The 14,065-nt window shown below is 32.7% G+C and overlaps 2 protein-coding genes across 2 annotated transcripts; both read left to right on the forward strand.

The window, feature by feature from the left end:
• The first annotated feature begins 440 nt into the window (after positions 1–440).
• On the forward strand, positions 441–4,411 carry LOC100245690 (cytochrome P450 724B1). The gene is made up of 9 exons (XM_002272040.4): positions 441–2,236; positions 2,357–2,681; positions 2,776–2,928; positions 3,029–3,265; positions 3,354–3,440; positions 3,518–3,596; positions 3,698–3,804; positions 3,884–4,002; positions 4,153–4,411. Exons 1-9 carry the CDS (start codon positions 2,031–2,033, stop codon positions 4,262–4,264), a joined length of 1,425 nt encoding a protein of 474 aa, XP_002272076.1. The 5' UTR covers positions 441–2,030; the 3' UTR covers positions 4,265–4,411.
• Positions 4,412–8,761: 4,350 nt separating this feature from the next.
• Positions 8,762–13,686, forward strand: LOC100260965 (ras-related protein RABB1b). The gene is made up of 6 exons (XM_002270665.5): positions 8,762–9,016; positions 9,228–9,367; positions 11,488–11,570; positions 12,358–12,562; positions 12,675–12,743; positions 13,359–13,686. The coding sequence occupies exons 1-6, from the start codon at positions 8,971–8,973 to the stop codon at positions 13,443–13,445; spliced, it is 630 nt and encodes a 209-aa protein (XP_002270701.1). The 5' UTR covers positions 8,762–8,970; the 3' UTR covers positions 13,446–13,686.
• Positions 13,687–14,065: the final 379 nt, after the last annotated feature.

Here is a 14,065-nt window from a genome sequence, read left to right on the forward strand (position 1 = left end):
TAGGGTTGAAGAAAATTTGCGACATTGAGGGCCAAATCCAAAAGGGTTTGTAGCCTAGCAGGGAGGGTAATTGAGTATCCATTTATGACAATATCACTCGTGAGGCTGAAGATTGATTTTAATTGGAGGCCAAATTTACGAGGATCTGGGGTTTGAGGAGGGTTAATTGGGATGACTTTCCTTTGAATTTATTGAAACTTTTTTTTTTTTCCTCTCTAAAAGATACAATGATGGCACCTTTGTTATCATCTTTCCTTGAAAGTGTCTTCAATGGTGTTTTTCTTTAGAGTAATGTTGTACAAATTCATGGAAGATGGTGAATAACAAAGTTTTTTCTTTATGAAAAGAAATTACAAAATAAATATCTACATATTTTATTTAAAAAATAATCATAATATTTTTCAAAGTTAAACTTTATAACATCTTTAAAAAAACTTTGACCTTCAAGTAAAAGATTTTAAATTATAGATACTTTTTTTGTTAAACAATCTAGTGTTCTATATATTTGTTTCTTTATAAATATGATAATAAATACAAACATTAAGTTCTTGAATCATCTTCTAAATATTTTTCATTAACAACATACATAATAAAATTAGAAAACATTCTACAATAATTATTGACGCAATCTCCATATGCCTATTTGCAATCATTTTTATTATACCATTAGGATTTCTAATAATCCATCCTGATACACTTTTATTAAGTAAATAACAAAGTTGTGACTTTTAAATTCTCTCTGTTTAATTTATAAAAGTTAGATTCACCTACAAAGAAAAAAGAATAAAAAAACTTGAAAAAAAATCATGTCTATTTGGCTTTTCCTTTTTTCTTTTCAATCCTATAATAATTATAATAAGGTATTAAAGATGGGATGAGAGTAAATCCCCATAGTTTGAAAATTAAAGAAATTAAAGATTTCTAATTATATACATACATACATATATATATATATAACAAATTTAAAGTTAGATTCACCTACAAAGAAAAAAGAAAAAAAAAACTTGAAAAAAAATCATGTCTATTTGGCTTTTCCTTTTTTCTTTTCAATCCTATAATAATTATAATAAGGTATTAAAGATGGGATGAGAGTAAATCCCCATAGTTTGAAAATTAAAGAAATTAAAGGTTTCTAATTATATACATACATATATATGTATATGGATATTCTTCAAATATGACTATAGAATGGGATATCATTCTCTCATAAATATATTCCTAAACAAACAAATTTTTGTCCTTAGCCTTTTTTGTTTCAAGACAAGATTAAAAGAAGGGAAATTAAATTGAAAATATTACATTCTTCATTTGAGTTAAAAAATTTGGTAGTTAAGAGAGAGGGAATGAGAAATATACCGAAAGTATGTTCTTTCATAGATTTGGCCTGTTATATGGCCAAATGAATTGAAGGAGCGGGCAGTAAAAATGGTAACTGTGATTTATTGAAAGCAAAGTGCTAATGAAAAATATTATTAAAATTGATAATATTAGTGGGTGCATTCCAATGTTACTGATCAAAACAGCCAACTAAGTACCACACAAAGCCATAAATTCCCACAAGTCATCATTGCCTTACATGGTAATGGAGCCATGAAGACACGGCCAATTGAAGTCAAGTGAGGGCCAAAAAGGAGGAAAATAAATGTTTTCGTCATGAATTCTGAAGATTATTTTAATCAACATCGAATGGCATATATAGTCACTTTTTTAATTAAAATTTGGGATTGTTTTTCAATCTCCATTTCTGAGATAAGACCACACCCTGTGTAAAAAGAAATCAAAAAGGCAAGAGGGCAATTAATTGAAAAGATATCAGTCCTTATCTCTTATATTTTTATTTAGAAACGATTGGAGAAGAGAATCTGAGCCTTATATCATTAGATTTGGTCAAGGACATATATAATAAGCAAAGTTGCAGACCAAGAAGTGAGCAGTGGATGGTGGGTACACTAGTCAACCTTGTGGGTTTGGTCTCCTCTTCTCAAGAACTCCCTTGGTAGCAACTAGCAAGTGGGTTCAAATTGATCACCATGGTTGAGTTGGGGGCCTTGCCAACAGTATTGGCTCTATTTCTAGGACTAGTTTTGGCTTTTCTTGTGAAATTCTTCTTTTCCAGAGAGCATACGAACTTACCTCATGGGAAAATGGGATGGCCCCTTCTGGGGGAGACTCTTGCCTACCTGAAGCCACATAAATCCGACTCTATAGGGATCTTCTTGCAGGAACATTGCTCTAGGTGAGCAGTTACTTAACTCAGTTTATTTTATGTTTTATCCTTCGTAACTTGCATTTTTGCTTTGTGTTTTGATTGATGAGTCTTCTGCAATATTTTTGTTCTCAATGGTCTCTTTTTCAGGTATGGGAAAGTCTTCAAATCACATCTATTTGGTCACAGAACCATAGTTTCCTGCGACCATGAGCTCAACATGTTCATTCTTCAGAATGAAGAGAAGCTATTCCAGTCCAGCTATCCCCAGGCCCTTCATGGCATCTTAGGAAGAAATTCTTTGATTCTTGTGTCCGGGGACGTTCACAAAAAGCTAAGAAGTCTTGCTCTAGGCATGATTGGTGGTACTAAGTCGACAGTCAACTTCCTTCCTTCCATAGAAAGACTGTCAATATCAATGATGGAGTTATGGAAAGGATGCAAAGAAGTTGTCTTCTGCAAAGAAGCTAAAAGGGCAAGCAACTTACAACTTCTTTACAACCCCAATAAAAAATAGGGGAACAGTTTTTAGATGTCTTTTTAATTCTGCCTTCCTGATGAAAATGCAGTTCACGTTCAATCTCATGATGAAGCAAAGTCTAAGTATTGGACCAGATGAGGCAGTGACCGCTCAGATATTGGAAGACTTCCATACCTTCATGAAGGGCTTTGTGTCTCTCCCAATATATATCCCAGGAACCTCCTATCATAAGGCTGTGAAGGTACCAACCCTGCAGCACCCAGTGCTAGATAAGATAAATATTCTCCTATTCAAATGTAGATCTGTGTCCAATTCGTGTTTTGGTTGGTTGGTTTCTTCAGGCTAGAGAAAGGATCACCTCTACTGTCAAAGGGATCATAGAAGGAAGGAGGAAAGAGAACAGGCTTCAAAATGGAGACTTTCTAGATGTGATTTTATCAAAGGAGAACTTAACTGATGAAGAGAGAGTGAGTCTTATTTTGGATCTGTTGCTTGGAGGCCATGAAACCACTGCCACACTGATGGCTTTACTCATCTACTTTCTCGCACATTCACCACAAGCTCTTCAACAGCTGAGGGTACTTGTCTTTCTCTCCCAATCCTCCCTCCATTCATCACATATTTGTACATGCTCTAAAGGGTCTTGTGGTTCTGATAATTATCCAGGAGGAACACCTAGCCATAAGGAAAAACAAAAACGATGGAGAGCTCTTGAGTTGGGAAGATTACAAGCAGATGAACTTCACCCTCAATGTACTTCCAACTCTCTTCAATAGTCCTGTAGGTTTGTTATAAATTTGGAAATAACACAAGTACTATGCATTTCACAGGTCATATATGAAGGCCTGAGATGTGGGAATGTGGTCAAGTTTGTGCACAGAAAATCTCTTGAAGATATCAGATTCAAAGGTTTGAGGAAAATTTCCCAATATTTGTTACATCTTTCCTAGACTAGCTTCACTTAAATGTCTGCTTGTCTTACTGATTGAAGTTATAATGTTTGCTTTTAGAGTATCTCATTCCTGCAGGATGGAAGGTTCTCCCTGTCTTTACTGCAGTGCACCATGATCCCTGTCTTCATGAAAATCCTTGGGATTTCAACCCTTGGAGATGGGACGTACGTAGCCTTTTTCCCTTACATTTCTATTCATTTTAATATCTACTAATGTATGTTCTTATATGATTGTATTGAACAGGATCAAGCAACCAACAAAAAGGTCAGCTTCTTTGGCGGAGGACAGCGGCTGTGTCCAGGGGCAGACCTAGCCAAATTGGAAACCGCTTTCTTCCTTCACCATCTTGTCCTCAACTATAGGTAAATATTTCACAAATTTCTCCTTCAACACACCTTTTTTTTTTTTTTTTTCAATTTTTTTGTACGTCTTAGTCGTATGATGTCAAATCTGGGATGGGGTTGGGACCACAATATTTACTTAATATTTTCTATGTATTTGGTGTTGAGCAGGTGGAAAATAAAAGGAGATAATTTCCCTCTTGCTTACCCTTATGTGGAGTTCCACAAAGAATTGGCGATTGAGATAGAGCCAATACACAAGACATTGGAACAGAAATGTTAGATGTATTTTAGCCATTTTTACATTTGCTAGCAAGAACATGGCCACAACTGTACCTAGCGCTTCATTTAATAAATGGCTGTCTTACAAAATGTTACTTTTTGTTGTCAGATGCTTTCTATGTACTATAAATAATGGATTTGTGTTGTAGATTGAGTCAAAGAACACATATTGAGTTGTGTAAGAATGTGTCCTAGATTCTCAGAATTTTGAAGTTTAAAAGAAATACTTTGAAGCTTCCTAAAGATGTGTCCGTAAGACGGACTCTTCAATGGACATGTCTAGTGTTTTTAAAACATTTCTTTTAATGGTCACCAACAAAATCTATAAATAAGTTCCGTTCCCATATCTATTTTTATTCATTTTGACATTCATTCATTCTCTCTGTTCTTTCTCATTTCCAGTCTTTTAAGATTTCAAGTCATTTTTAATTATATTCAATAATAAAAATATCAATAATCATAAATATATTGATATTATGATTTTACGAATATATCATATATATATATATATATATATATATATATATATATATATATATATATATATATATATAAAAGGGATATATTAGATACTTCGATTTTACGGATATATTGGAGAATATATCCCTATTTCATTTCCGACTGATATACGATATATCCTAAAATATAGATTAACTGGTTGTATTTATAAGAATACAAATCACCAAGTGATTCGTTATTTCTTATAATTTGAAAAAATAATCGTTACATCCCAAAAGACAATTATTTGTACCATAAGCACCTAAACAATATGAAATTTGCCTTCACGATATAAAGTTAAACTCTAACCTCAATCAACCTTAAAAATTCATCTAGTCAAGAGTTGGAAAAACAGTTTTTGCCTTCATAATACAAAAGCTCTCTTACATCTTAATGGATTACCTCAAAATCATTTTGAGGTTCAACCATCCTCGATTTCTTGTTTTTCCTTCATTAATGGGCTTTCAAAATTTTCTAACCAAAATCCTGATTTTGAGAATTTTTTGGATTAAATATAAAATAATCATAATATACTTTTTCTTTTATTCTTCCCGTGGCTCCTTCTATTTAAGTTACAAAAAATAATTTAATAGATTTGAAAAATGAAAACCAACAAGGATACAATATTTTGAATTTTCTTAAAAAAAATTTAGACTTCCTTTTACATTGAATTTAATTTTTGCATTACCTAACAAAATCCAAAATTACATGCTTACCTTATTTCTAAATTCATTATCGTGGTAGCAAAGTAGTCTTGAATTAGTAATTTTTAAAGAAAAACTTTGAACTAAGGTGATGTTTGTTTTTTAGTTGAATAGAAAAAATCAAAATATTTAGTTTTTTTTCATTTAACTAAAAGTAACATTTTGATATTAATCAAGGATAATTAAACTAAATTTATTGATAACAAGTTCATTTTAATTATATTAATTAATACTATTTTTTATTAGTTTCATTTATTTTTACAATATTAACATTCTTTGGTAAAAGAAATGTGGTAGAAAGTAAAAAGTAATAAATATGTTAATAATTGTACTAGGGATGCTTAATTTGGGTAAATTGACTAATAAACACCTTAATCCAATCACTTTTATCACATCCCAAGAATGACCCAAACCCATTGACCCCTACAATTGGTCAACACCCTCTATCCTACTTGCTCCCATAAAAATATATTCAGGATCAATCATTGTACAACTCAACCAACTCCAAATCAATTTAAGTTATCTTTCGTTCTCCAAGGTTTTAAAAACTTTCATAAAAGATATTCAATATCTAAAGGTGAATTTACTTTTGTACCTTGCAGGAGAGATGGTAAGCTTACAAAGAAGAGCATTAACTCAGTTTCAGATGATAATTCCAACCCAATTTCAGATTCACCAAGTATAAATATGTATAATATCATTCTTAAACCCGAGAATGGTTCGGCAAAATGTTAATTATATGTCATAAAAGATTTGATTTACCCTCAACGAATATTAATTGATTTTTAAATAAGATGGTTAAAACCCGAGTCCAAGAGACTGAATTTGGATGCATTACACGTTCATCAGTTTTTTGCTTTTGATCCAACATGTTAGAATGCATGCTCACACCTTCAAATGGGAGGTATATTACCATAGCTAATGCATTGCTTCGGTGCTCGCGGAATCCCAGAGATGGTCAGCTTACAGCTGCTTCGGTGCTTAGTGAGACTGAAGTCACTGGGCCATCTTCATGGGCAGACACTGTTTCTTTTTGACATTGGAACAGACAGTGCTTCTTTTTGACTTGCATACATTTGATTTTGGCTTTCATCTTCTGCTCTCAAGATGTACCCTCATGGGCCAACCAAAATGTTGCCATTCACCACCATGGGTTCTGACTGCTGCGGAGCTGACTTTGATACTACTGAATGCTCATTTATTGGTTTCATTTACAAATTCCCGTTGAATTTGAGTGTCTGAATTTTTCTTCCTGGAGAGATGGTTTGAAGGATGAGTGCGGTTGACTCTACTTTACTTAGCTTTTCTTTTCCCTGTTATGATACTCCTCACTGGTATGAACTTGGCCATCAAAGTCGTCGTACTTGAGTTTTTGGTGCTCGTAGAGGTTCTCTTCATGAAGATCAATTAAGAAGCAATGGCACGGTGAAATCTTTCCCCGGGGGAGCACAAGTTCGCTGTCTTTCTTTTCCAATTCTACAAATAGTAGCAATTTCTTAAAAATGTAGAGTCTCTTTCGCTGAATGATTTAAAAACGGTTTTCTGTTTTCTAAAACAATTTTAACTGTTGTTCTTTAGAAGCAATTTTTAAAAACAAAGTGAAATAAAGAATAATTTTTAAAAAATAAGTAAAAGTTATTTTTATCAAATTTTAAAAATGGAAGAAAAACATATACCTATTTAATCATGTTTTTTAAAACAATTTTCAAAAAGTAAAGTCAAACGGCCCTTAGCTTCATTAATTAAGGAGCTTGACTCATGTCACGCAGATTAAAAGCAAAAATATAATATAGGTTAAATGAAAATGTTATTAATAACAACATTTTGTATAATGAAGTATAAAGTCTAATAGAGCATAGCATATGTCACATCATGATTTTTATTTGGCATGATCATAGGCTATATTTGAGAGAGCTACATGTTTTAATTACCCGAATTTTACTTTAATCTTGAGTCACCATCTATATTAAATGAACGTTGTTACAAATCACATATTGTACCCAAAAATACGAAGTATGTAATGTAAAATGTGATACAATGTTTTTGGTATCCAAATTTGACATTTGTCACTGAGCAAACTTCTTAGCAATATAATGTTTTTAGTTTAAATTTGATTTTCATGGCCCCTACAAACGTCTAAAGCAACAAACCCTTGATCTGGAACATGACAACAAATCTTAGTTTAGTGATGGGAGAAATAAAAGATATCGACAAATTAATAAATAAATGGAATTCTATTTTTTTTTATAATAAAGTAGTAAAAATAAATAAAATTTTATAACAATACATTGATAAAGACTAGAATTTGACTATTTTGTCCTTAAAACAAATTTGTCTAATTCAAATGATTACGACTTAGTAACAAATTGTCTCTCATGCTATAATGATAATTTCCTTGTGATAATAATACTTGAAATCATAGGAAACGATGAATTAAACAAACTTTATACTTTCTACAAAATCTCATATGCTTTGAAACTGCATACTTTTTGTTGAGCTTTCTTATTAAGCCCACATACATGTGGACCTAAGTTGGGCCTAGGTCCACACCTATCTGGTCAAGCCTATGTCAACACCTATTTGGTCCGACTTGTGCACATGTGGGCCTAAGTCAAGCCCAAGTCCACATCGATCTAGTTGAGTCCACGTGTGTGGGAAACCCAAGTTCAAGCCCATGTTTTCTTTTGAACTTACAAAATTCTCATAAATTCCTCTTTCAACAAATAATCTTTGATTTGAGATTCCGTCTTTTGATCATATTTTCTATGAACATATAAATTACTTTGAGTTTAATTTCTCATTCGCCTTAAGTAATTTTGAGCATGTAAAAACATAAACTTATATTGAATTTATCTATACGATAAAATAAAATTATATATCATAAAATATCGTTTTTCATAACAAACTGTTATATATTACATTATGTTTATAAAAAATATAACGGAAAATATATTGCAATTCAATGTTCCATATTTATTGAAGATAAAAATTATATAGCATTTTAATATTTATTATTTAAAATATATAAAATGTCACATATATTTGACATTATTTAAAAATTATTCTATAATTCATAACTTAATAAATAATTTTTTATTAATAATATTTAACATTAAAATATTTATTTTAAAAAAATATATTATATTATTAAATATAGAAAATAATTTGTATATTTAAATATCGTATTAAATAATGCATATATATGATTATTTTACGGTTTCTTTGAGCTTGAACAAACCGACATGAAAAGCAAAGATTTAAAATATATACGATAAGAAGACGTATACGTGTATCCACATTCCAGAAGAAACCTATCGTGTCCGCCATTTGGTTTTTTCGGGGGGTTTTTTAAAAATTATTTTCTCTCTCTTGCCCTTCTGGCTTTTAGCTTTTGGGCAAAGTAATAGAATCTTGGGAGAAGTGTTTGAAAGGCTCTGCGAACTGACGGAGCTCCATCCCCTTCATCGTCATCATCCTCATCTTCCCACACGGCATCGTTTTAGAAATGTCTTACGACTATCTCTTCAAATACATCATCATCGGCGACACAGGTTCATCTCTTTTCCCTTGTTTCTGTTTGCTTCCGAGGAACTGCAGAAAAAACAAAGGCAGGCTTGGAATTTGGCAATTTTTTGGGGTTGAAATGGATTTTTCAGGATTAGGAGATTTCTTTTGTGTGGAGAATTTGGTTTTCTTTCTCAATTTGAAGTGTAGGGGTTTGAGCAGCATGTCTTGAGTTTAGGGTTTTGTTTGGGTTTGCAGGTGTTGGGAAATCTTGTCTGCTGCTGCAATTCACAGACAAGAGGTTTCAACCGGTGCATGATCTCACAATTGGAGTCGAATTTGGGGCCCGCATGGTCACCATCGACGGAAGACCCATCAAACTCCAGATTTGGGACACCGTGAGTACTAACGCTCCTGATAAAATGAGATATTGATTATTTACAATATTGAATTAGGCTTTTTATAGACGTCCTTGAAGGAAAGTGTTATGAGTACTAGTAAAGATTGCATTGTTAGAAAGTATCAAACTGGCATTTGATTGCTTGAAATTACGTGGTCATCCTGGGTCCTGAACTATTAAGTTCTGTAAGACTTATCATCTGATGTTGTAATACAAGTCCTTCTGTTGGAATTGGAACTCCAATTTTATGGAATTTTTTATACGTACCCTTCCCTTGTGATAGTCACAAATTTCATCCATGTAGAATTAATTTAGTTGAATCTTTATCCCTGAATGAATCCATTTTTGAGGGTGAGTAGATTATAATGTATAGAACAATGTCACCAAAATAAGCAAAGAAAAATACTTGGAACAAACAAGTGAAAAAGGTTTTTAGCTGCCTCATGTCAAGAAATAAATATGACAAACAAAAATCATAAATAACGTATGAGCCAAAAAACTGGGTATGGAAAATTGGGGATGTCTCCATGTCATTGAATCATAATGCTTGGATAAAGATGCATTTAACAAAGTTAAGAAGAGGTATACTTGCCACTGGAGCATCTATACACTCTAATAAGATATTCTGATCATTACAAGCATTTGATGACAAAGTGTGTTTGATTACACTTCCTGTTTTGTGTTTTTAAAATCAGAAACTTTTATATAGAAATAAAACATATTGTACAAAAATATAGATTATACACTCTAATGAGACTTCTTGATCATTACATGCATTTGATTACAAAGTGTCCGATCACTCTAATGAGACATCCTGATCATTACATGCATTTGATTAAAAATGTCCGTTTGTTACACTTGTAGTTTTTTGTTTTTAAAATCAGAAACTTTTATATAGAAATAGAACATCTTGTACAAAAAGTATAGATTTACCTTTTATTTTTAAAAATCATTTTCAAATATTTAAACAGTTTTTAAAAGTATTACTTTTTCAATGTAAGTCTCTAAGTGTTTTTGTATTTTATATAAAAGTTACCACTATTTTCTGATTTCAAAAACAGAAAACGGGAAGTTTATCTAAACAAGCACAAAGTTGATTTGTTTTGTTATATTTATAAAGTTCATCTGGATATTGGGACTTTCTTAACAGGAAGTGGCAGATAAGGACTTCAGATTTAGTGCTTAGTCATGCCAAATTCTCATGAATTTCAATAGTTGGGTCAATATATATATATTTTACTTGCACTTTATAATAATTGGGATGAGATTGAAGTCTCTCCTTTTTCAGAAATACCATAATCGTTTAGGCGTTATGAGAATTCAATTGATCCTTGCATTATTCCCTTGCTTCTTTCTCACCAGGATTACTTATCCAGCACCAAATGGTTGTTTGATTTGCATATAAGTTCTTTATCATGTGAAGTATGAGGTTGTGAATGTGCAATAGTGGACATTTTTTATGTTCTCTACAGGCAAATTTATTTTCTACTGGTTATATAAAAGTTTAATTTTGTTTGACTCTAGAAATGCATTGAGGAATTCTGCATTCTTGTTGCTTCCATATTATGATAGCACAAAAACTTAGGTGGATCTAAAGGAAGAGATAATCCTGAAAAATTAGAATTTATTTGCATGGCCTCATGAGTAATTTGTATAACATGTTTAGTTCTTTGTATAGACTGAGTACTCGGTGTCTTATGTTGTCAGACATCCCAATTGTTTGCTGGTTTGCAGGTGCCGGATTTTAGTTTATTTAGGGTATGTTTGAGACTTTGGTGCTTGGTCCATATTTTTTAGGTCTTGATATCATGAATCAAGGTCATTCTCACACATTTAAATTAATAGATAAATTAAGAAAATCCATATGTACTTCATTTATTCTTTATATGGTTTGGAGCCTAGTTTTTCCAGACTTTCTTGATATGGTTGACCATAAAAGGGCTTTTTTTCCCTCATTCTATTATTAACTTGTAGCTCAGCATTCCAATAAGTTCTTATGCTGAATTTGTATCTGTTTTTTTTTTTTTATACATTTGTATTTTGTACTGAATATTATTTATTTATTTATTTAGTGATTTAGCTATCTATTTATTTTTAACAATGCATATGATCTTCCAGGCTGGGCAAGAATCATTCAGGTCCATCACTAGATCTTACTACAGAGGAGCAGCAGGTGCTCTTCTGGTTTATGACATAACCAGGTGGGTTTGCGCATGTGCATATGTGAGAGAGAGAAAGGAGAGAGGGGTATGTGGTTGTTGTGGTGGTGTTGGAAAGTTATGTTTTTCTTGGCACTGGGAGACTTATTTATTTATTTATTTGTAACTGCCCTCTTACCTAAAGAAATGTAGTTGGAATCTACCTGGCTCGCTAAGATGTCAGTTGATGGTTTGCTTTTTTTTATTTCGTCTGTCAAATACATGCTGCAAGCTGTTTGAGCGAACTCCTTTATCACAGTCACACCAAAAATATGGTTTTGGCTAGAAGAGATCTCAGATTTTAAATCTGATTTGCATCTAATCAATCATACGGCTCTTAACAAGCCTTGATTTGTAGTAGCTGCCTGCTATCCATCAAGTATAGGCTCTTAAGGAAATTGGTAACCAGCTTGCATTTGTTATTATGGATAAATTGCAGTAGGACATTCTCCAGAATGTGCAATTTTTTATTTTATTTTTTTCTCTTTTCTTTTTTTTTTTTTTTTTACATTTTTATGTAAAATTTCAAGAATAAAAAAAATTAAATGTATGTAATTATGCTTTCAAAAGTTGGCTTATCAAGGGAGATGGCACTCTCTTACCTGTTCCACACCCATCAACTATTTTATGGTGTCCTTCATATTGCACACTTTTCATGGTATGAGCCTTTCCATATCTTTCTGGGCAATATTCTGGCCTGTAATTCCTATTCTGTTTTTTTTTCTGCTCGAATTCCCCATTCTGTTATAATTTTGAGCAACTGAAACGACCTGGTTGTTCTGTTGTCTAGGAGAGAGACCTTTAATCATCTAGCTAGCTGGCTTGAGGATGCACGACAGCATGCAAACCCCAACATGACAATCATGCTCATAGGGAACAAGTGTGATCTTGCCCATAGGAGGGCCGTCAGCAAAGAGGAAGGGGAGCAATTTGCAAAGGAAAATGGACTTCTATTTTTAGAGGCATCTGCAAGAACAGCACAAAATGTTGAGGAGGTGATGGGAACCAGGCCTCGACCTCATACCCTTTACATTTTTTTTTTACAGAACTAGGTTACAAAAGTAAAATTTATTTTCATTGTGTAAACTGAGATGGAATATTTTACAGGCCTTCATAAAGACTGCTGCAAGGATCCTTCAGAATATTCAGGAAGGCGTGTTTGATCTATCCAATGAGGTAAGTACTGAGTCACTTAGCTGAAGGGAATTATTTGCTTTCAGGATATTATCTTGAACTCTGGTTATTTTGCTCTTTTCAAACTGGTACTAGAGTTCTTGACTTTCATGACATAAATCATAAGGATTGTCAGTCATTCACCCTCATTGACTAATTGCATTACAAATATGGATTGTAATTTCTCTTCTGGGAAGCCTGCTAGATTACAAATTGCTTTAAGACTTAAATAAATAAAAATCAATAACTTAATACTTAAAACTATTTAGTACGATTTAAACTTATGTTAAAGCAAGGTCTATTTGGATTTAAGACAAAAAAAACAAACACAACCTAAGTGTTTTCATTTTATTTAAAATGGGAAAAACTTCTTATTTTAAACCTTTTTGGTTTTGGGTAAAATTTTCAGTCATCTGGCTCTTCGTGTTTTACCTTTTTTTTCTTTTTTCTTTTTCCTCCTTTTTTTCTGTTTTTTTTCTTTTTTGGTTTTGCTTGTACATACGTTTTCTGGAAAACCTTGTAAACAACACAAGTATGATGTTTGAGGTTGTGTCTCCACTGTTTTGCCTTGGCCTTTTTAATGAATAGCATCACTTACCAAAAAACAATTTATTGCAGTCATCTGGCATCAAGGTTGGGTATGGGCGGCCACAAGGTCCATCAGGAGATGGAACGGTTAGTCAGAGAGGCGGATGTTGCAACTAATTGAAAAATAGAAGCTGCTGTATTTCCATAGTTCATTCTTCTGTACACTGCCCTGGGCCTTCATTACAACTATAATCTTTTCCACTATAATGTGTTTTCTGGAGAATCTGAAATGTACAGTTCTGATTGGCCCATACCTATTGACCATAGCATTATATCTTTTAAACTGTAATGTGTTTTCTGGAGAACTTTCATGTATAGTTCCAATTCAGCTGTTATTCAGAGGGATGGTTTTAGTCAACTGTGTGTTTTTGGTTTGCAGTTTTCTCATTTTGATAACATATGCAGCTGTTGGTATCTCTGAGCTACAACTCCTTGACCTGGCCCGGGTCCCTCCTTTGTAGAGCATAGAATATTGGATCTATTTTCTGATAATGATAATGATAATGGTTCGTTGTTTTATACTTAAGGTACCCAAATTAGGTGATCAATGGAGGGCAACACATTTGTATTCCCTTAAGAAGGCTGTTAGGCTTCCGGGCTATTTTCAGTTCTTTGATTCAATGGAAAATAAGATGAGGAAAATGATTTGATTCATGTTGGAAGCATGTGTCCACTCTATGTTTTAAGTGTGCTTGTAAATTGTCATATAATGGAAGGCCTGGATCCTAGCGGAGGTT

The sequence above is a fragment of the Vitis vinifera genome, chromosome 14, assembly GCF_030704535.1.
Source record: "Vitis vinifera cultivar Pinot Noir 40024 chromosome 14, ASM3070453v1".
In the NCBI taxonomy this organism is placed as follows: Eukaryota; Viridiplantae; Streptophyta; class Magnoliopsida; order Vitales; family Vitaceae; genus Vitis; species Vitis vinifera.

Coding starts and splice junctions, on each gene's coding strand:
- LOC100245690 (XM_002272040.4), top strand. CDS start 2,031: ATGGTTGAGTTGGGGGCCTTGCCAACAGTATTGGCTCTATTTCTAGGA. Junction 3,266..3,353: donor AAGCTCTTCAACAGCTGAGG/GTACTTGTCTTT, acceptor ATAATTATCCAG/GAGGAACACCTAGCCATAAG. Junction 3,805..3,883: donor TCAACCCTTGGAGATGGGAC/GTACGTAGCCTT, acceptor TGTATTGAACAG/GATCAAGCAACCAACAAAAA.
- LOC100260965 (XM_002270665.5), top strand. CDS start 8,971: ATGTCTTACGACTATCTCTTCAAATACATCATCATCGGCGACACAG. Junction 9,017..9,227: donor CATCATCATCGGCGACACAG/GTTCATCTCTTT, acceptor TTGGGTTTGCAG/GTGTTGGGAAATCTTGTCTG. Junction 12,563..12,674: donor CAGCACAAAATGTTGAGGAG/GTGATGGGAACC, acceptor AATATTTTACAG/GCCTTCATAAAGACTGCTGC.